This window comes from Notolepis coatsorum, assembly GCF_963971535.1.
Source record: "Notolepis coatsorum genome assembly, chromosome: 6".
NCBI classification, from domain to species: Eukaryota; Metazoa; Chordata; class Actinopteri; order Aulopiformes; family Paralepididae; genus Notolepis; species Notolepis coatsorum.
Window position 1 is genome coordinate 49,828,911 of NC_140170.1, and position 23,926 is coordinate 49,852,836.

At 42.1% G+C, this 23,926-nt stretch overlaps 1 protein-coding gene across 1 annotated transcript in view; it reads left to right on the forward strand.

Annotated features, from left to right (window-relative positions):
* Positions 1-23,926, forward strand: part of n4bp1 (nedd4 binding protein 1) — an 89,381-nt gene that overhangs the window by 35,066 nt on the left and 30,389 nt on the right. The window contains 2 exon segments of the mRNA XM_084317783.1: positions 6,355-6,690; positions 8,675-8,910. Of these exon segments, the coding sequence (XP_084173909.1) occupies positions 6,355-6,690; positions 8,675-8,910 (572 nt within the window).

Below are 23,926 nucleotides of genomic sequence, written 5' to 3' on the forward strand. Positions count from 1 at the left end.
AGCGACAATATATAACATTTTCTTACTCATTTATTAAGTAATAACTTTCTCAGTTATACCTGAACATGTAATTCAGGCCACTTGTTTATCAAACACTCGCCCAGACTTTGCTCAAATAGTACAAATTGTCAGGATATAATTGTCTTTCTATCTCCTGTGTCATATGTGTTCGATTTCGATCAATCAGCCAGTATCACCTCTGCATCGTTGTCGTCGTGTAGTGTCTGCGTTGTGTTTATTTCTCTCCGTCTTCTCATACTGGCTGTACAATCTTTGTCATCCCCCTTTAATGCAATCCGTAAGCATAAGAATTCGACACTGGGGGCGGCTACGTGGCGTAGTGGGCAAGGCGCTCGCCATGAATGACTGAGACGCTGGGCTTGCCTGTTCGAGCCCAGCGCTCCACATTGCTTTCAGTTTAGCTGGTCGTTCATACTAATACACATTGGCCGTATTAGGGGGTGGGAAACTGATGGGTGGGGATCGGGCGTTGTGGACAGCGACTCCTACAGGTCGGTTGGTGCGCCTGCGCAGTAGAATCAGGAAGTGTCGGGGGCAGCGTGAGCCTCCCACGCGTTACTCCTCGCCACTGAGAGATCGAGCTGCGCAGGTGAAAAGATGCGACTGCTGTTACCTCAAGTACCGGATGGGACTTGTGCTATGTATGACTTAGTCCACATTGCAGCCGGCTTGTGGGAGGCAAGAAACCGCGTTCGTGACAGGGGAGGGTTGAATTGGATGATACGAAATTGGGATGGGAGAAAATATAGAAAATGGGAGAAAAAGTGGATAAAAAAAAAGTATTCGACACTGGGCCGCGTAGTACCTTTCTTGAAAACGTTTATTACATAAACAAAAGCCTCAGATCAGATGTTATCAGATGGTATTGTCCTTGCGAAAGTCTTTGGGAACTAAATCTAGTATTCTATCGTCTCTTCTGCTGTTCAGTCCAATGGTGGCTAAGGCCTTGTCGCTAGCCAAAACTCTTCTCCCGTTAGCCGAAGCTAATGATGATGTGTCATCTCCCCTCCCCCACCGGCGAGGGTGAGGGAAGGATGAAAGGTCTCTGATCCACGTCCGCTCGCGTCAGCTTCGTGTCTAGATCTAACCCATACGCGGAAGACACTCGCATTATAATAATCATTCATCAATGACAGGCCCTGCCCCTCTTCTGGTTGTCATGTGACGCGCTGTCATGGCAACTGCTTTCAACATTTAACACACATTAAACTGCCGTTTCTAATGATGTCAACCTCTCCCCATCGCTCTGACCCAAACCTCCTGCTGCTGTTCTTATCAGTTGTTTATGTGCTGATGGAATGCAGACACCCTGCTCGCTGCTACAACATTGACTGCTGCTTGCCTCCATGCACATCTACCGTTCGGACCTGGCCCCTTTAGATCAGTGTTTCTCAACTGGTGGGTCGCGACCCAAAAGTGGGTCGCAGGGCCATTTTGAGTGGGTCGCGGATGTGTGTGTGTAAAAAAAATATATATATATATATATTTTTTATAATTGTTTTTGTTCACTACCTCCTATCTTTGTGAAAGTGGCTTCTCAGCTCTGGTCCAGCTGAACACAAAGCAGAGGAACAGATTAGACATTGAGCATGACCTCAGAGTTGCTTTGTCTACCATCATCCCAGACTTTGAGACTCTTGTCAGGAGCAAACAACATCCCCAGTTATCCCATTAGTTCCCTGGGATGTTAAGCTAAGAAGTCTGCTAAGAAGGATATATTGTTTGTTATTATTATTATTATTATTATTATTTTATTTCATTATGTTTTTAGCCCTAGTTGCACTTTTGTTGCAACCCCAGTTATCCCATTAGTTCCCCCAAACTTACTGTAGGTCTGTTATGTTAAGCTAAGAGGTCTGCTAAGAAGCATAATTATTTATTATTATTATTATTATTTTATTTCATTGGGTGTTTAGCCCTAGTTGCACTTTTGTTGCAACCCCAGTTATCCCATTAGTTCCCCCAAACTTAGGTCTGTTATGTTAAGCTAAGAAATCTGCCACGAAAGAAGCATATTATTTATTATTATTTTATTTCATTGGGTTTTTAGCCCTAGTTGCACTTTTGTTGCAACCCCAGTTATCCCATTAGTTCCCCCAAACTTAGGTCTGTTATGTTAAGCTAAGAAATCTGCCACGAAAGAAGCATATTATTATTTTATTTCATTGGGTTTTTAGCCCTAGTTGCACTTTTGTTGCAACCCCAGTTATCCCATTAGTTCCCCCAAACTTAGGTCTGTTATGTTAAGCTAAGAAATCTGCTACGAAAGAAGCATATTATTATTTTATTTCATTGGGTTTTTAGCCCTAGTTGCACTTTTGTTGCAACCCCAGTTATCCCATTAGTTCCCCCAAACTTAGGTCTGTTATGTTAAGCTAAGAAATCTGCTACGAAAGAAGCATATTATTTATTATTATTTTATTTCATTGGGTTTTTAGCCCTAGTTGCACTTTTGTTGCAACCCCAGTTATCCCATTAGTTCCCCCAAACTTAGGTCTGTTATGTTAAGCTAAGAAATCTGCTAAGAAAGAAGAATATTATTATTTTATTTCATTGGGTTTTTAGCCCTAGTTGCACTTTTGTTGCACTTTTTTGTGTTTATTTCATGTTTTTAACAGTGCATGAAAGGTAACTGCAATTATATATTTTTTTATAAATCATAGTGGTTAAAAAATTTGGGTTGCGACTTAATGACTAAGGAAAATGTTGGGTCCCGAGGCTAGACCAGTTGAGAACCACTGCTTTAGATGCTGTCATCTCCCCCAATATATACATTACATACATCGAAAAACCTCGATTTCCTTCACTCCCCCCTTTGATTCTAAATCAACCTTCAGAATCAACAAACTACTTGGTTTTTCAATTAATTAGGCTGTCGTTTGGACGCTTACCACTTCACCTCTCGTGCACAAGAAATGAAGCCGGCATACGGTCAAACCCAGTGATCTTGCTGTTTGAGGTCTGTCGCGCTTCCCCTCGTGCACAAGGAAAATCGAAACGGACCACCCAAACCAACAACATCCAACTACTCATAACAAATTAGGGCTCTTTTGTCTGCTCCCAATAATTCTATCTTGTTGTTTTATTGTTTTTCCCCACCCATTGCAATTTCCCCCTTATATACCTTCTGTATATACATATGACCACACAGGACTTCACGTTGTCGCCTTCATGCTGTCTCTTGTCTCGATCTTGATGCTCTGGAAGGAAGTCCCTGTTTTGTCCATGATTCAACAATAAACCCGCCCATGCTCTCGGTTTCAAAACGCCTCGAAACAGCGTCTCCGTAGGAAAGCCCCCTCCGATGTCTGCCTCGTTCTCCCCTGGGCAACACCGCCTGCGACTGCTGGACTCCGCCCCGTTGGCCGTCTCCACCGCTGTCGATGGTCCTCCTTTTCGCTATCGGTTGTCTCCGGACTCTGAAAACAGAAAACACCAGCAGTCTTCTGTACACAACTTTCCTTTGTGTTTTCCATTATACCATGGCTTTGGCCTTGCAGCTCATTCCATATTGTCCTCTCCAGTACTCTATATATTTTCTCTGCAAGCCACTGCCATGGCCACGCCCTTTCAGACTGTTTTTGACGTTGTGAGTGTCGTACAGCCCATGGCGCTATCGTTATCTATTAGTCTACCACCTTCTCAACACCCATCTCTGTCCTACAGGGCGGTTCCCTGTTGTCGTCTTCCGTCGCGACACCAGCAGCTTACCGATACCCACTTCCACGCCCTATCTTCGTCCCATGGTTGGCCCCCAGCGCAATCGCGCACGCCAGTTCTTTCTGGTGACCGTGTTCTCTGAAAACTCTTGCCCTATTTATCAGGTGTGAGAAGGTGCAACTGAAAATTAAACTCCCTCTTTATTTTCCACCTTAACCTCGTTGATTAACTGCACCTCATCTCTCTGTGAAGTTCTTATTTAATCCATTGTATAATTAAACAATTTAATTATTTAATAATCAATATCAATATTATAATATTAATAACATACAACAGAGCATCGCTCCAACATACAACAGGGCAGTTCGTCGCTCTAACATACAACAGAGCAGTTCGTCGCTCTAACATACAACAGAGCAGATCGTCGCTCTAACATACAAAAGAGCAGTTCGTCGCTCTAACATACAACAGACTAGTTCGTCGCTCTAACATACAACAGAGTAGTTCGTCGCTCTAACATACACCGTGTATACAACATAAGCAGTTTCTCGGTTCCCTGCCCATAACTCTGTATACACACATACGCAGTCTCTCGGTTCCCTGCTCCTTACACTGTTGTCTCTTGGTTCCCAACACACTCGTACTCGTACTCGTACTCGTACTCTTGCTCTTGCTCTTGCTCTTACTCGTACTCTTACTCGATAAACCACTGTGCCCCGGTTACCAATGGCTTAATTACTCTTACACGACAAATCACTGTCGTCTCAGCAAAAGTCCACAACGAACGCTGGGTTCCTCAGCTCCGTCTTAAATCAACACCTCCCTGCCTCACCAATCTACGCCACTAGATGGTAGCAGAGACCTATATTTAAATATTCCCCTATGGGATAATGGTAATGGAAACTTCCCAGCACTACCCCACTCCGCCACTAGGTGGCGACCTACTCATCCTCTAGATGGAAACTTCCGTGCAATACCCCCTCCCACCACTAGAGGGCGGCCGACTCATTCTGACGTGTCACTACATCTGTGTTTGTTCCTCTCTCCCTCGCCTCATTGCTGACTTCTCCTGGTGGCCATTTTGTCTCTGGTTTTTTTGTTAACATTCTCTCCTTATCTGGTGTCTGCCTCCTCGTGGCTCTTTGCGGCCATCTTGTCTCATCTATCTGACGCTTTCGTACTCTCACGCGTCTTACATTCTTACTGTGGCTTACGTGGCTTACTGTGGCTTACATGGCTTTCTTACTCTTACTAACTCGTACTTGTGATTCTCCTGTCTCGTGGCTTACTACTCGTACTTGTGGTTCTCCTATCTCTTTAACAAAAGTGGCTGACACTGTATCTTATTCTCACCAATGGCCGCCTATCATCCCGTCTGGGGATGAAAAACAGCCTTCTCTCCTCATCTCGCATTGACTCTCATTCTGCAATAATTTCGCTTCGGTGCCGTCTGTGGCGGTTTTGTTTTCATTCTCTGTAGATAAAACCTCGGTTTTCAAAACACTCTGCATCTCTGCCTCTCTCCCGCCACAGCACTCATGATCTCTGTTTGTCTTTCTCATATTATTACAGCTGACTTCTCTGTCGCTAATTATTTTTACCGATGTACATATTTGTTCTTTATTTGGCTTAAAGATCAAACAACCGTGGGTGCAAGTGAACTCAGATTCTTTCTCCTACAGCGCTGGTTGCTCTCCCAGGGCTGGCTGGCCTTGCTCGCGCCTCATGACCGCTCGACTCGACTCTCTCCCAGGGCTGGCTGTTGTTCACTGTCGCCCCATTGAAAAGTATTTTTCCGTTGTTGTTATCTTTAATCAAAATCCGGCGTAAGGCACCAACTGTTAGATTTTGATCAATCAGCCAGTATCACCTCTGCATCGTTGTCGTCGTGTAGTTTCTGCGTTGTGTTTATTTCTCTCTGTCTTCTCATACTGGCTGTACAATCTTTGTCATCCCCCTTTAATGCAATCCGTAAGCATAAGAATTCGACACTGGGCCGCGTAGTACCTTTCTTGAAAACGTTGTTTATTACATAAACAAAAGCCTCAGATCAGATGTTATCAGATGGTATTGTCCTTGCGAAAGTCTTTGGGAACTAAATCTAGTATTCTATCGTCTCTTCTGCTGTTCAGTCCAATGGTGGCTAAGGCCTTGTCGCTAGCCAAAACCCTTCTCCCGTTAGCCGAAGCTAATGATGATGTGTCATCTCCCCTCCCCCACCGGCGAGGGTGAGGGAAGGATGAAAGGTCTCTGATCCACGTCCACTCGCGTCAGCTTCGTGTCTAGATCTAACCCATACGCGGAAGACACTCACATTATAATAATCATCATCATCATTCATCAATGACAGGCCCCGCCCCTCTTCTGGTTGTCATGTGACGCGCTGTCATGGCAACTGCTTTCAACCTTTAACACACATTAAACTGCCGTTTCTAATTATGTCAACCTCTCCCCATCGCTCTGACCCAAACCTCCTGCTGCTGTTCTTATCAGTTGTTTATGTGCTGATGGAATGCAGACACCCTGCTCGCTGCTACAACACTGACTGCTGCTTGCCTCCATGCACATCTACCGTTCTGACCTGGCCCCTTTAGATGCTGTCATCTCCCCCAATATATACATTACATACATTGAAAAACCTCGATTTCCTTAATATGTGACATCTCATCTCAGGCCATCACCATCAAGAGGAGCTCCAGCGCTCAGGGCGGGGCGGGAAACTACGAAGTCATCACTATTGACGACAGAGATGACTATCTCATCGCCACGGATACGGTGGCGCCAGGAAGCAGGTCGTCGCGGGTGATGGCGATGGAACACCTGGGCGCCCAGTCGGGATCAAGGACGGACTACGTGTCACGGGGAGGCGGAGGCGTCTCGCAGAGGGACTACCTTTCGAGAGGCGGCACTCAGACCTTGGGAGGACCAATGAGAGTCGAGAGCGTGACGGCGCTCCGCAGCGCGCCACAGTGGCTAACCGCCACCCCCTCTTCAACCAATCAGGATAAGGTTTGCCTTTCTCTTTTTTGTGGCTTCATCATGAAAACACACTTTCTCTAGTGTAGGGAATCCTTTTTTTGTATATATATAATTGTTGTATTATCCAGTCAGATTCGTGTGAAAAATTATTATATTTAAAGGACCACGCTTTCACCAAGTTATTTGTATGAATGTTCTTCAAAATGAGAGATCTATGGGTACAATGCATCCACAAGAGCCAAGCTTAATTTGAGATACTATTCAAAACTTCTAGATTTAAAGCTACTACAAGGAGATTCTTCGACAGAATACATCATATTATATATCATTGTCAGCTTAGTTGTGATATCTTGGTATAGTTACAGTAAACAAATGAGACCACTGGCAAAATAATTTCTAGCCTAATTCTTATGATCATAAGACTATATTTCCCATAAACCCCATAATTTCCTGCTCCAAGGAAATGTAGCTGTTTCTTTCTGCCCCACCAAAGTGGGATTTGTTGTGATGATGAGAGGGTGAGTCGAGTTATTTTTGTTGATGAAGCAAGTTTAGTTTTAGGAAAGGCTTATGAAATTGCAACATCCGGTCATTTAGTGTGGCTCATAAAGGAACACGGCAACATTATATGAAGTTTGCTCACCATCTTCTCCAGAATGAGACAAGAAGATAGATACCAGTTTCCTCTATGCGTGTTCAGTAGAAAGGTATTTGGCTGCATGTTAGCCTAGCTTAGCACAATGAATGGAAGTGTCTAGGAAGTCACCTAAACATGTCTTAAGTTTTTTGCTGAAGAAAACACAGATCTGTTTCAGTCCTGTTCTCAACCTGTTATGTGTCTGTAACAAGCGAGCCACCTTGATCGTACAAATATGATAATTAGCATACATCTAGCAATGCTCTGAGCCTGTACCATCAAACGGAATTCAGATCAAACTGTCAAACTAGGCGTTGCTCCGGAGTGTCTTGGTTTTGTTTTTGTCAAAATGACGACATACACTTAACTCTTTAAGCGCCACCGATTTTCCCCATCTCTACCGCCTGGCGCCAGCGTTATTGACCATTTTAGCGATGTTTGCAGACCCATTGTGTGGTCTGTATTATATCTATGGAGACAATAGTATGGCTCATTTGACAGGCATTGTTCATAGTCCATTACTGACAAATTAGTTAATTTCTACACACTGTAGTTTGTAGTTTATTACACGCTAAACATCACCCATTTCCAAAATAATCCAGTCTTTTTCCATAGATAGCGAGATATGACGCGTTATATGCAATAAGCCCAAATCATTCTGGTTGAACGTCTGAAACCCCAAATACTCTCAAATCAAAGGTATACCATGGCATGTACATATGTGCCTTTACAAAATCATCAATGGGGGGGGGGGGGGGGGGGGGGGGGGGGGGGTGTAGTCTTACCCCGAAAATGCAATCGTTACAAAAAGCTTCGTTTAGGTCTGGTAAAATACGACACTGTGATCGTTACAGAAACATGTTTCAGGTTTGGTAAAATAGACAGAATATACCTTACCTTAGCCAGAAGGTACTCCAAAAAGAATAATTCCAATGATCCCATCGGCGATCGCGATTACTCGTTTATATGTAATTACTTGTGTATACAGGAAACTATAGGTTTTGAGGTGAGAAGATCTCCTAGCGATTGCTCTGCAAGAGCTCCTCCCCCTCAGAGCGAGTCAGGACAGAAAGGGATCAGGACACACTGTCTGAACTAGACTATCAAAAAATGTAGGCGATACTGCCACCTGGTGAGATTCGATTCGTGAGAAACTTATGCAGATGAATCAGGGACACCTAGAGAACTCCGGCTAACCATATAGAACGGGGATCAAAGGAAAATATCAAAGGATCAAACCCTGAGTGTACTCGGTTTTGGCGCTCAGCGGTTGGAGAGATAACCCGACTATACTCGGGTATGGCGCAGAAAGAGTTAATTGTCATGGATCAGAATTAGTCTTCACACGTCACTAACTTCCTCTTCCTCCTCTTCCAGTCACCTGACCCCATGTCCCGGACCTCAGCCTCTTCCTACCAGACTATTAGCCATGTGGGCTACTATGGGGGCGGGGCCAGGGTGCCCCCGGCCAATGACCCCCCAGCGCCTCCAGTGACTGGTCTGGCTCGTTTCCACCAATCACTGAAGACGCCGTACACGCTGATACTGCCCAATGAGCCTGGCCGACCAGACCTGAAGCATATAATCATAGATGGCAGCAACGTAGCTATGGCGTAAGTTTACACACACACACACACACACACACACACACACACACACACACACACACACACACACACACACACACACACACACAGAAACAGAGAGAGATAAACACACACACATATATTTATTTATATTCGGTTTGGGATATTTCAGTTACAATACCAATTTTGCTTCTGATTCTCAGAACTAATGCTGTAAATTGTACAAGGAACACTCTAACCTGGTGCATTATTAGAAATATTAATGTTTACATTAAGAATTGACCACAACCGTTGAGCGCCAAACCTGACTTTTCTCGGGTTTTGATCCTTTGATATTTTTCCTTTGATCCCCGTTCTAAACACTCTACCGGAGCTCCCTGGGTCTCCCTGGCACATCTGCCTACGTTCGAATAGCAATGACGATCGAATCTTGCTAGGTGGCAGTATCGCCTACCTTTTGAACTAGGATAGTTTAGTGTGGGGAGTGTCTGTCCTGATTCCTGTCTGTCCTGATTCCCTCTGAGGGGGAGGAGTTCTTGCAGAGCAATCGCTCAGATCTTATTGCCTCAAACCTATCGTTTCCCGTATTATATTATACACAAGTATACACATATACACGAGTAATCGCGACCGCGATGGGATCACTGGGATTATTCTTTTTGGAGTACCTTCTGGCTATGGTAAGGTCTATTCTATGTATTTTACCAAACCTAAAACATGCTTTTGGTAACGATCGCAGTTTCGAGTTAAAACGACCCCCCCTTGATGATTTTGTGAAGACATTATGTATATGGTATATACCTTTTTGATTTGGAAGTATTTGTGGTTTCAGGCGAGCAACCCGAACGATTTGGGCATAATGCATATAACGCGTCATATCTCGCTATCTATGAAAAAATACTGGATTATTCTGGAAAGGGGCGATGTTTAGCATGGAATAGTGCACAAACTACAGTATGTAGAAATTAACTAGTTAGTCAGTCTTGGACTATAAACAATGCCTGTCAAATGAGCCATACTATTGTCTCCATAGTTATAATACAGAACACACGATGGGTCTGCAAACATCGCTAAAATGGTCAATAACGCTGGCGCCATTGAGTAAAGATGGGAAAAGAGCGTGGCGGTCAATGAGTTAATGGACTTGACGCTTACTTTTTTTTTTTTAACAATGTTTTTTTATTTGAAGATTCAATTTTCACAGGCGGTCCCACATGGGCCAAAAAAAATGAAAATAAGGCCCTCCCTCCCTTCCCCCCACCCCTATACCAGACAGAATCATTCTAAAATATCTTAGATCGTTTATTAATCATTGTTTTTCCTTTTAGCTTTTAAATCACCAGACAGCAGTCTCATATCTCTTGCATTCTGTAGATAGAGAAGAAGAAAAGTAAGAACATAATAATAAAAAAAAAAAACAAGCTGAGAGACCAGGAAGGCCAGTCAGATCGCCTCTGTCACATTATCCGCTTCCATACCCTCAAAGAAAGTTAGGAAAGGATCCCAAATATTGTGGAATTTTTCGGTACAACCTCTGATAGTATACCTGATCTTCTCCAGTTTAATATGATACATGACCTCTCATCCAGTGGCCGTAGACGGGTGAACCTGGGTCCTTCCATTTTAACAGTATCAGCCTTCTGGCCAAGAGTGAACAGAAGGGCAGCATTCTAAATTCCCACCATCTAAAGTGGATGTCCGCTGGGGCCACTCCGAATAATGCAATATATGGTGATGGCTCTACTTCCTTTCCAAATATCTTAGAGAAGGTGTCAAAGATGGTCTGCCAATAGGTGTGTAACTTTGGGCATGCCCAGAACTAGAGCTGCCGCGATTACCGCATTACCGCGGTATCGCTGTTACATCACGGCCACCGCAGAGTAGGCTGAATACCGCGTCACCGCTGTTTTTTATAATAATAATAATAAATTACCCTCCTCTCGTTGGGCTTGCGGCTCTGCAGATATACCCTACTCCTCTATCGAGGTTCCAAGCGACCCTATTGGGTACCAGAAAAGTCACGTGAAACATTGCAGACCACTGATTGGTCAGAAGAGAGACGCGTCACACGTTGTAGCGTCATGCAGTGTGTTACCACCAATCGGCAAGCGCGTATTAGGTTTTTACTTCCTGAATGTCAGCTCATCACAACACGGCTAATAACGTTAGCTTTAACTCTCCGCCGGAGTGGACTATCATCGCTCCTCAGGAGTACTAAACGAGACATAATGATTTTACTGTCTGCAACGAATGTTATAATAAAAGCCCTTCGTTCTATACACTTGTCTGATTGAAAACTTTATTAACAGACCGCAGAATGGGACAACTCGGCACGCTCTGAGCAAAGAAAGGAACTGAGATATGAATAGAGTATTCCTTGCCTTGCTATGGTCCGGTAAATACGCTGATGTTATTGAACGTATTACTATATAATGTTAATGCCACAAAACGAATGCCTTTATTATAAAGTAGTAACTTTATAGTAATAATGATAAGAAAGGGTCGGGGGGGTTAGGGGTAACCACCCCTGCCCGCGACACCGAGTGAACTGCGCACGACCAGAGGAGAAACTTCGAATCCGTGTTTCACTTTCAATAACTAATGCGTGCTTGCCGAATCCCAAACAATATTCATGCTGCAAAGTAATCCTCTAAAGATAGACATTTAGACTAGAGGCAGGCTATATGCTATAAAGAGTAGACTACTACTAAAAAAAAAAATGCATTCAAACTTTTTTTTTTAATTTTTTGTGTGCGTGCGGTAATAACCACGGCGGTAGGAAATATTTTGCAAATGTGTGCGGTAAGGAAAACATCAATACCGCGGCAGCTCTACCCAGAACATGAGGAGCAGAGTGGCTGGAGCCTGTCTACAGCGGTCGCATAGGGGTCTATGTCGGGATATATTTGAGAGAGCCTGTCTTTAGACCAATGCAGTCGGTGCACAATTTTAAATTGGATAACCGCATGTTTAAGGCAAATGGAAGAGGAGAAAATCCCCTGTATTATTTTGTCCCATGTGTCCTCTGCAATTGGTTCACCTAAGTCAGTCTCCCATCTGCCCCTGAGGAGATCTAAAGGTGTCTGGTTGCTTCTATTAAGTAGTTCATAAATTCTGCTTATAGCCTGTTTCTGGATCAGTTTACAGTTCATTGAGTCTAAAAGGGAGGCAGGAGGGCACACCGGGTAGCAGTCCGAGTTCGAAGTTATGAAGCTCCGGAGTTGCAAGTATCTATAAAAGTGTGACCTAGGGATCTTGTATTTCTGTACTAGCTGTTCAAAGGAGGCAAAGTTGCCGTCTATATAGAGGTCAGACAGCGTAATCACTCCACTCCCAGCCCAACTGTCGAAGGCCTTATCCATCGTTGATGGGACAAACATGTGATTTCTTGTGATCGGAGCAGCCAGTGATAGTTCCCTGAGGGAGAAGGTTCTTCTAAATTCCACACTTTTATCGAATGGATGACAACTGGGTTCGAGGTAAAGCTAGATATGGGCTGTGTGAACGGGAGCTTAGCACATAACAAGGCAGATAGGGAGGTGGATTTAACCGACGCTCTCTCCAGTACTGTCCACCAGGGGGCTGTGTCCTCGCCCTTTACCCAGTATAATAACGATCTTATGTTTGCTGCCCAGTAGTAGTAAATAAAGTTTGGAAGCGCCATCCCACCCATTATGCGGGGTCTCTGCAGCATAGATCTTTTGATCTGGGGCGTTTTTTTGTTCCAGATAAAGGAGGATATCTGGTTGTTTATCTTGGAGAAGAATGTTTTAGTCAGAAAGACTGGAAGACTGAAATACATATAGAAATTTCGGCAATACATTCATCTTTATTGTGTTGATTCTCCCACCCAGGGATAGCGACAGGGGGTCCCAATGTTCAATATCTCTCGCCAGATTAGACGGTAAAGGTTGATAGTTAGCCATATATAGGTCCTTATGTTCATGCGTGATCCATATCCCGAGGTACTTGAACTTTTTAGGGCTAATTTTAAACGGGAACGTGCTCAGAGGTATCCGATCCGCCGAGGTGCCGACGGGCATCAGTTCGCTTTTTTGAATGTTGATTTTGTATCCGGATATTTTGCAGAAGTCCGCAAGTAGGGTCATCAACCGAGGAAGACTCGTTTGGGGTTGTGATATGTACAGCAACATGTCGTCCGCGTAGAGCGAGATTTTATGCTCCGAGCCCGCGCGCATGATCCCTTTGATATCTGTGTTCTGCCTCAGAGCCAGCACAAGGGGCTCCATTGCGATCGCGAAAAGGAGTGGAGATAGAGGACATCCCTGTCTCGTACCCCTATGGAGTTCAAAGTAGGTGGATAGATTGTTGTTGGTGCGAACGGCAGCCATCGGAGACGTATATAGAATTTTAATCCAAGCTATGAGCTTAGGGCCAAACCCAAACCTCTTCAGAGCGTGAAAAAGATAGTTCCACTCCACCCGATCAAACGCTTTTTCCGCATCAAGGGAGAGGACCACCTCAGGTGTTCCGGGTGGAGAGGGGCTATACAGGATATTTAGGAGGCGTCTGATATTAAAGAAAGAGTACCGATTCCTGATGAAGCCTGTTTGGTCCGGCGAGATAATTGAGGGGAGAACCCCCTCCAGACGACGGGCCAGAACCTTGACGAGAACCTTGACATCGGCGTTAAGGAGGGAAATTGGACGGACGAGCCGCATTCCAATGGGTTCTTGTCTTTCTTAAGGATTAAGGAGATAACAGCTTGGCGCATGGTCTGAGGAAGAGAATTTGTTGAGAATGATTCATCAAATACGGCTAGCAGCAGCGGGGACAGCTGGGTTGAGAATTTTTTGTAGAAGTCTGTAGGGTAGCCGTCTGACCCCGGGGACTTGCCACTCTGCATAGATCTAATCGCTGACGTAATCTCCGCAACCGTAAGTTCCTCCTCCAGATCTGCGGCCCTCTCTGGGTCGACTGTCGGGATGCGGAGGGTCCTATAGAAATCGTCTAGCGTGGAGGGCCCCACTTGCGAGTCCGAGGTGGATAACGATTGGTAGAATGTTTTAAAGCTTTTATTAATTTTAAGGTTGTCAGTGGCTTTTTAGCCCCGCTCGTCGTTGATAGTGGGGATGGACTGGTTGGCAGTTCTTTGTCGCAGATGATGGGCAAGTATCCGTCCGGCCTTCTCCCCATGTTCATAGTACCCCTGTCGCATTTTAGTAATGAGGTACTCAGCCTGTCGTGTTGATAGGAGGTCAAACTCAGTTCGCAACGATATACGTTTTTTTCAACGTGTCGGTTGATGGCGAGTGGCTATGTAGTCTATCTAGCTCCAAAATCTCGTCCATCAGTTGCTTAAGGCGTGCCGTGTTTATCTTCTTTTGATTGGCGCAATATGAAATCACCTGTCCCCTTAAGTACGCCTTCAGCGATTCCCAAATGGTTAAAGAAGACATTCCCGGAGTCTTATTAATGTCGAGAAATAATGTAATTTTTTCCGAGGTGATGAAGTTTGTGAAGGCTTCCTCCGACAGGAGCAACGGGTTGAGTCTCCACTGGCGGTGGCCGAGCTGTGTATTTGGGATACTCATTTTCATAACCAAGGGACCATGGTCCGAGATAACTATCTCTCCGTATTCGCATTTGGTTACGAGTAGGGCTGTCTTAAATACTTCGAAGCTTCGAAGCTTCGTTCGATGGCACAAGCTTCGAACATTAAAAAAAAATAAAAAAAATAATAATTTGTTTCAACTTTTTTTATTTTTTTTTTTACTTTGTGTGTGTGTGTGTGTGTGTGTGCATGGGGCCATTGGGTGGGGCCGGGGGACAAATACACTGGAGGAAAGGAACCCAGCTCAGCACTGCCCAAATTATATCATCACTATTGCCTGTTTGAAGGATATCATCCTCAAACACATACACCACCTACACGCCTATTCTCAGTCCTTGCCCCACAATGGTGGAATGAACTACCCACCCCAGTTAGGACAGCCGAATCCCATCCAATCTTTCGCCGTCGACTAAAGACGCACTTCTTCAACCATTATCTGAAATAAAATAAAAAAAATCTAACCCTAACTAACCTTACTGTCATGCACTTGTCCTAATAAACTAACCTACACTGTAACACGCAACACTTTGATGAATATTGTTACTCAGCTGATAGAGTTGTATCCTTCCTGATGACCTGTCGTACAGAACTTGTAAGGTGCTTTGGATAAACAAAATAGGAAATAAAATGTAGAAATGCATGCAATACATAAATAAATATGAATCTCCATATATGAAATAGAACATAAGGTGCTACTGAGATGTTTTGGTGAGTTCTTTGTTTTTTTGTGGAAGTAGCCCTTCTTAAAAATGCATGAACATTCACTGATAATTGGTCTGTAGTGGAGTCTACAAGGTCTACATTGCCGGACCATGTAGAATCCGGACCTTGTAGACTGACATAATTCTGTGCATAGTTTAGTCTACACAGGCCATATTTCAAATAATCTTACTTCATTCATCTTAAACATTCTTGATTTGGGGGATTGGTAGTTCCCATGAAATCTGAAGTTGTTCAAATGACAACAGCGATCCACCTTGAATTAAATCACACAGCCGTGTTGGCTGCGTCACAGTCACGAAAGGGGCTACTTAATTCATTAATCCAATCCACTTTATTTATAGAGCACATTTAAAAACAACAAAGTTTACCAAGTGCTGTACAAGTCCCACAACGTAAGAAAAAAAAAAAATTATATTAAAAAAAATAAATAAAAATTTTAATTCGAAGCTTCGAATTAAAATCGAAGCTCGGCCCCGAAGCTTTGATTGCCAAAAAAAAATCGAAGGTCAGCCCTAGTTACGAGGGGAAGGAGTCTCTTATCCAGGAGAAAGCTGTCTATACGCGAGAAGGTGTTATGGACCGGGGGAAAAAAGGAGTATCCTCTGGATGTAGGATTACGAAACCGCCACACGTCAGCTACCCCATATGATTTAAGGAAGCGCCGGATTGCGCAGGCCGAGCTAGACTGGGGGGCTTTCCTGGACGAGCTACGGTCCAGCACCGGGGAGAGTGCACAATTCATGTCGCCGCCAAGGATGAGATGGTGCGAGGTTATATCCGGTAGGCGAGAAAAAAGGCTGGTGAAGAACGAAGGGTTGTCCCAGTTTGGTGCGTAGATATTAGCCAGAATGACCGGAAATTAATGCAGTTTCCCCACCACTATAATATAGCGCCCTGCAGGGTCGGCCTCTACACTTGACATAGTAAATGGCGTGTTTTTATCTATCAAAATGGCTGCTCCTCTGGCTCTTGTGTGGAAGTTGGAGTGATACATCTGTCCCACCCACCCCCACCCTCAGTCGATCATGGTCCGCCGTTTTTAAGTGCGTGTCCTGTAAAAACGCTATGTCTACATTGAGTTGTTTTAAATGTGTAAGCACCTTCTTACGCTTTACTGGGTGGTTGAGTGATTTAACATTCCAACTCACGAAATTGACAGAGCACCCTTCCAGCCCCATGGTATCACCCGTGTCGATCATAGTAGATGAGTGAGGCCATGCATCTGGAACCTAGAGAGAGCTCAGCACAGCTGCAGGTGAAAAACAAAACAGACATCTGATCAATTAAGCATGTTGAATGTACAAGTCTGGTACCCCCCCCCCCCCCCCTGACACCCATAAAAGCAAGGTGTCCTAAGTACCCTTCAGAAACATCCAGACATAATGTGCTTGTGTTGGAGGTTCTGCCGCTCAGACCCCCGTCGAGCCTCTTAGGAGAGACAAAAATAAAATAATAATAATAATAAAGGGAAAGAAAAGAAAAGTAAAAGTAAAAAAAACTTTACTCAGATCTTGGTATTATATAGAATCTTCCACTGCCTAGTGGAATGCACCCAACCGGGTAGAATTATATAGGTGGCGACGGTAAACGTCAAGCATAACCGTATATTAGCAAGGCGTAAGAACAGCTGTCTGAAGAGAAAGTGGTTGGGCTCATGCTCTCCCATCAACGCCAGCATCCTATCCATAAGCTCGGACGGTTTACTGTCGCCCAGACCTTGCAATGAAAACAGCCGGTTAGCTCGTTCCACCTCAGATAGTTCAAAACACTTCAACAAGTGTGCCTTCAGCGTGCCATATTTACCGTGCGCCGGAGGGTTTGTGAGTAGACTCACCACTCTGGCTGCCGTGTTAGTCCCCAGCACAGCGACAACGTGATAGTACTTGGTATCATCCTCCGTTATTTTCTTTATTGCAAACTGCGCCTCCGCCTGCACAAACCATGCAGTAGCTTGCATTTCCCAGAACTCTGGCAATTTCAGCGCGACTGCTGCTTCCATAAACGTTCATGCATTCTTGGTGGAACATGATACTGATCATATGCATTTAGATTTTTTACTCTAGCTTGTGTAGGGACAAAAAGTCAATCGTTTTAACGTTATTAGCTTAGCGCCTTATAACTAGCTTTGCAGGAATTATCCCAGATCATTCCCATATAACACTCATATTCATTAGGCTATAAAACGGGAACGCATTGATGAAAAAAAAAATTCTTTATGGTATATTGAAGGGAAGGTTTATACTGTCAATTGACAATGACAATGGATACATAGCTATAATAGAAAATATAGATTAAGCTCTACAAACAACGTCATGCACAGTGAAAAGTTGTAATGAAAAGCTGGCGTCCTAGAGTGGGGCCTGTCTAATCTAATGGCCGGGAATGTGTTAATATGAGTTGATTGTATTCAAAATATGTTTTGTTTATGTTGGTAATGTTTGTAAACTGGAGACTTATATTCCAACATACAAACTCTTCAAGAGTATGTATGTGAATATACCCCACACTGATATGATCAGGGAAATCAATCTAATTGAATAGAACTGCATTGTAGCTAAATCCATGGTCGCCAAATATTAAAATTTTAAAACAAATTACACGGTTGTAGATCTAGGAGGGGAAGATCAAAGCGTTCTTAGGGACATCCTGAATGTTCTTCCACTGACCTCATTTTCACAACTCTGGTTTTCACAACCTCTTCCTCCGTCCGCCTCCCTCTCTCCCCTCTCTCCCCTCTCTCTCTCTCCTCTCCCTCCGTCCCTCCCTTCTGACAAGAAGTAAGTTACATCAGAATTAAATTCACATTAAACTGTCAAACTAGCCGTTGCAGATGAAATTACTCAAGATTAGCGTTGCAAATTGTAAGCACGTCCCTGACATCATCATTGATAACTTTAACGATCAATTAATCGATTAATTGTAACAAAAAATACGAGAGACTACTATGAAAGACTACTATGAGAGACTACTATGAAAGACTACTATGAGAGACTACTATGAAAGACTACTATGAAAGACTACTATGAAAGACTACTATGAGAGACTACTATGAAAGACTACTATGAGACTACTATGAAAGACTACTATGAGAGACCACTATGAGAGACTACTATGAGAGACTACTATGAAAGACTACTATGAAAGACTACTATGAGAGACTACTATGAAAGACTACTATGAGAGACTACTATGAGAGACTACTATGAAATACTACTATGAGAGACTAGACTACTATGAAAGACTACTATGAGAGACTACTATGAAAGACTACTATGAGAGACTACTATGAAAGACTACTATGAAAGACTATTATGAGAGACTACTATGAGAGACTAGACTACTATGAGAGACTACTATGAAAGACTACTATGAGGGACTACTATGAAAGACTAGACTACTATGAAAGACTACAATGAGAGACTACTATGAAAGACTACAATGAGAGACTACTATGAGAGACTACTATGAAAGACTAGACTACTATGAAAGACTACTATGAGAGACTACTATGAAAGACTATTATGAGAGACTACTATGAGACTACTATGAAAGACTACTATGAGAGACTAGACTACTATGAAAGACTACTATGAGAGACTAGACTACTATGAAAGACTACTATGAGAGACTACTATGAAAGACTACTATGAAAGATTACTATGAAAGACTACTATGAGAGACTACTATGAGAGACTACTATGAAAGACTATTATGAGAGACTACTATGAGATACTACAATGAGAGACTACTATGAAAGACTATTATGAGAGACTACTATGAGAGACTACTATGAAAGACTAGACTACTATGAGAGACTACTATGAAAGACTACTATGAGAGACTACTATGAAAGACTAGACTACTATGAAAGACTACTATGAGAGACTACTATGAGAGACTACTATGAAAGACTAGACTACTATGAGAGACTATTATGAGACTACTATGAAAGACTACTATGAAAGACTATTATGAGAGACTACTATGAGAGACTACTATGAAAGACTACTATGAAAGACTAGACTACTATGAGAGACTACTATGAAAGACTAGACTATTATGAGAGACTACTATGAAAGACTAGACTATTATGAGAGACTACTATGAAAGACTAGACTACTATGAGAGACTACTATGAAAGACTAGACTACTATGAGAGACTACTATGAGAGACTACTATGAAAGACTAGACTACTATGAGAGACTACTATGAAAGACTACTATGAGAGACTACTATGAGAGACTACTATGAAAGACTACTATGAGAGACTACTATGAAAGACCAATATGAGAGACTACTATGAAAGACTAGACTACTATGAAAGACTATTATGAGAGACTACTATGAGAGACTGCTATGAAAGACTAGACTACTATGAGAGACTATTATGAGAGACTACTATGAAAGACTAGACTACTATGAGAGACTACTATGAGAGACTACTATGAAAGACTAGACTACTATGAAAGACTACTATGAGAGACTACTATGAAAGACTACTATGAGAGACTACTATGAGAGACTACTATGAAAGACTACTATGAGAGACTACTATGAAAGACTAGACTACTATGAAAGACTATTATGAGAGACTACTATGAGAGTGCTATGAAAGACTAGACTACTATGAGAGACTACTATGAGAGACTGCTATGAAAGACTAGACTACTATGAGAGACTATTATGAGAGACTACTATGAAAGACTATTATGAGAGACTATTATGAGAGACTACTATGAAAGACTACTATGAGACTACTATGAAAGACTACTATGAAATACTAGACTACTATGAAAGACTATTATGAGAGACTACTATGAGACTACTATGAAAGACTACTATGAGAGACTACTATGAGAGACTACTATGAAAGACTACTATGAGAGACCACTATGAGAGACTAGACTACTATGAAAGACTACTATGAAAGACTACTATGAAAGACTACTATGAGAGACTAGACTACTATGAGAGACTAGACTACTATGAAAGACTACTATGAGAGACTAGACTACTATGAAAGACTACTATGAGAGACTACTATGAAAGACTACTATGAGAGACTACTATGAGAGACTACTATGAAAGACTACTATGAGAGACTACTATGAAAGACTACTATGAGAGACTACTATGAAATACTACTATGAGAGACTACTATGAAAGACTACTATGAAAGACTACTATGAGACTACTATGAAAGACTAAGAGACTACTATGAGAGACTACTATGAAAGACTACTATGAGAGACTAGACTACTATGAGAGACTACTATGAGAGACTACTATGAGAGACTACTATGAAAGACTACTATGAAAGACTATTATGAGAGACTACTATGAAAGACTACTATGAAAGACTACTATGAGTGACTACTATGAAAGACTACTATGAGAGACTAGACTACTATGAAAGACTACTATGAGAGACTACTATGAAAGACTAATATGCGAGACTACTATGAAAGACTACTATGAGAGACTACTATGAGAGACTACTATGAGAGACTACTATGAGAGACTATCAGAGACTACTATGAGAGACTACTATGAAAGTCTACTATGAGACTAGACTACTATGAAAGACTACTATGAGAGACTACTATGATAGACTACTATGAAAGACTACTATGAGAGACTACTATGAAAGACTACTATGAGAGACTACTATGAGAGACTACTATGAGAGACTACTATGAGAGACTAGACTACTATGAGAGACTACTATGAGAGACTAGACTACTATGAAAGACTACTATGAGAGACTACTATGAAAGACTACTATGAGAGACTACTATGAAAGACTACTATGAGAGACTAGACTACTATGAAAGACTACTATGAGAGACTACTATAAAAGACTACTATGAGAGACTACTATGAGAGACTACTATGAGAGACTAGACTACTATGAAAGACTACTATGAAAGACTACTATGAGAGACTACTATGAAAGACTACTATGAGAGACTACTATGAAAGACTACTATGAGAGACTACTATGAAAGACTACTATGAGAGACTACTATGAGAGACTACTATGAAAGACTACTATGAGAGACTACTATGAGAGACTACTATGAGAGACTAGACTACTATGAAAGACTACTATGAGACTACTATGAAAGACTACTATGAGAGACTACTATGAAAGACTACTATGAGAGACTACTATGAGAGACTACTATGAGAGACTACTATGAGAGACTACTATGAGAGACTAGACTACTATGAGAGACTACTATGAGAGACTAGACTACTATGAAAGACTACTATGAGAGACTACTATGAAATACTACTATGAGAGACTACTATGAGAGACTACTATGAAAGACTACTATGAGAGACTACTATGAAAGACTACTATGAGAGACTACTATGAGAGACTACTATGAGAGACTACTATGAAAGACTACTATGAGAGACTAGACTACTATGAAAGACTACTATGAGAGACTACTATGAGAGACTACTATGAGAGACTAGACTACTATGAAAGACTACTATGAAAGACTACTATGAGAGACTACTATGAAAGACTACTATGAGAGACTACTATGAAAGACTACTATGAGAGACTACTATGAAAGACTACTATGAGAGACTACTATGAAAGACTACTATGAGAGACTACTATGAAAGACTACTATGAAAGACTACTATGAGAGACTACTATGAAAGACTACTATGAGAGACTACTATGAGAGACTACTATGAGAGACTACTATGAGAGACTACTATGAAAGACTACTATGAGAGACTACTATGAGAGACTACTATGAGAGACTACTATGAGAGACTAGACTACTATGAGAGACTACTATGAGAGACTACTATGAAAGACTACTATGAGACACTACTATGAGAGACTACTATGAGAGACTACTATGAGAGACTAGACTACTATGAGAGACTACTATGAGAGACTAGACTACTATGAGAGACTACTATGAGAGACTACTATGAGAGACTACTATGAGAGACTAGACTACTATGAGAGACTACTATGAAAGACTACTATGAAAGACTACTATGAAAGACTACTATGAAAGACTACTATGAGAGACTACTATGAGAGACTAATATGAAAGACTACTATGAGAGACTACTATGAAAGACTACTATGAAAGACTACTATGAAAGACTACTATGAGATACTAGACTACTATGAGAGACTACTATGAGAGACTACTATGAAAGACTACTATGAAAGACTACTATGAGAGACTAGACTACTATGAGAGACTAATATGAAAGACTACTATGAGAGACTACTATGAGAGACTACTATGAGAGACTAGACTACTATGAGAGACTACTATGAAAGACTACTATGAGACTACTATGAAAGACTATGTGAGACTAGACTACTATGAAAGACTACTATGAGAGACTACTATGAAAGACTACTATGAGAGACTACTATGAGAGACTACTATGAAAGACTACTATGAAAGACTACTATGAGAGACTACTATGAAAGACTACTATGAGAGACTACTATGAGGGACTACTATGAGAGACTACTATGACTACAGAGCGGACACATGCATAGGCTCAACAGTATACATATACATTTTCTTGCAACATCCTGTAGGCCAGACTACCAGATTACTCTCCTATCGGGGTGTCGTTCCTTCCTGTGTCCTCTGTGTCAATCATCACTTTCTCTTTTCAAAAAGCCTGGGGAACTTCCCCTAGAGTTTGCATAACAGCCAAAACCACCTCTGTGTGTCTGTCTCCGTCTTTGTGTATGCATTTGTTTGTGTGTTTTTCAGTTTATCCGGTCAAAGATATAATGAACAAATGTTGAATATAGAGCCATGAAATAAAAAACAAAATGCTGAGAGGGACAACATTTAATTCATCTAGCAGGAGCCAGGCAGGCAGACAGGATAGCACACTCATCCAACTGCCTACAATTCTACAATTACAATTAGAATCCCTTCATTACCAAGTACATTTTTACATATACCAGGAATGTGTCCTCTCCATTTAACCCATCCCCAGCTATTTAGGAGCGGTGGGCAGTTACAGTCCAGCACCCAGGGACCAACTCCAGTTCTAATGCCAGTACCTTGGTCAAGGGTAATAGCAGGAGTATGTAATATTATCTAATCATAGCGCCCCCTTTTGGCCGATTATGGTCATATTTATTTGAGAGCATATTTGCTTAACTTCAAATAAATGGCTCAAATTTCATGTTGTTACCATTTACCATCTCACAGGAATGTGTGCAAATATTTCTGAAGAAGAAAAATAATCAATCGGCACGAAAAACAATAGCCCTTCAGGCTTGAACCCCTAAATATACCCATTTGAATGAAATGGCACTGCGACAATTATATTACAAAGAAAAATACCTGAAAAACATGTCAAATCACTGTAGTTTCCACTGGAAAAAACAAATACAGTCAAATATGGTTAAACCGGCCCAGCGCTGTTCCAGCCTTTTACTGCCTTGTTATGGAGTTTGAAAAAGGCTGCTCTGTGTCGGCAGCTGTTACTTCCTGGCTAGCTGTTCACTGTTTTGGCTTGTTGCTGTTTGTGTGTTGCCAACCGTCTGGTGACGCTGGAGGCTGTGCATTTGCTGTGCTGTTGTATCTACATGATAGACCACACACGTCACTGCTAAGGTACGGTCGATGTGGTGACATACGTGTGCATGCTTGTGTGTGAGGCCCAAATGAAATTGACATTAGCAACTTCAGAGGCCAGAATGTGGGACACATTTACTATCCAAT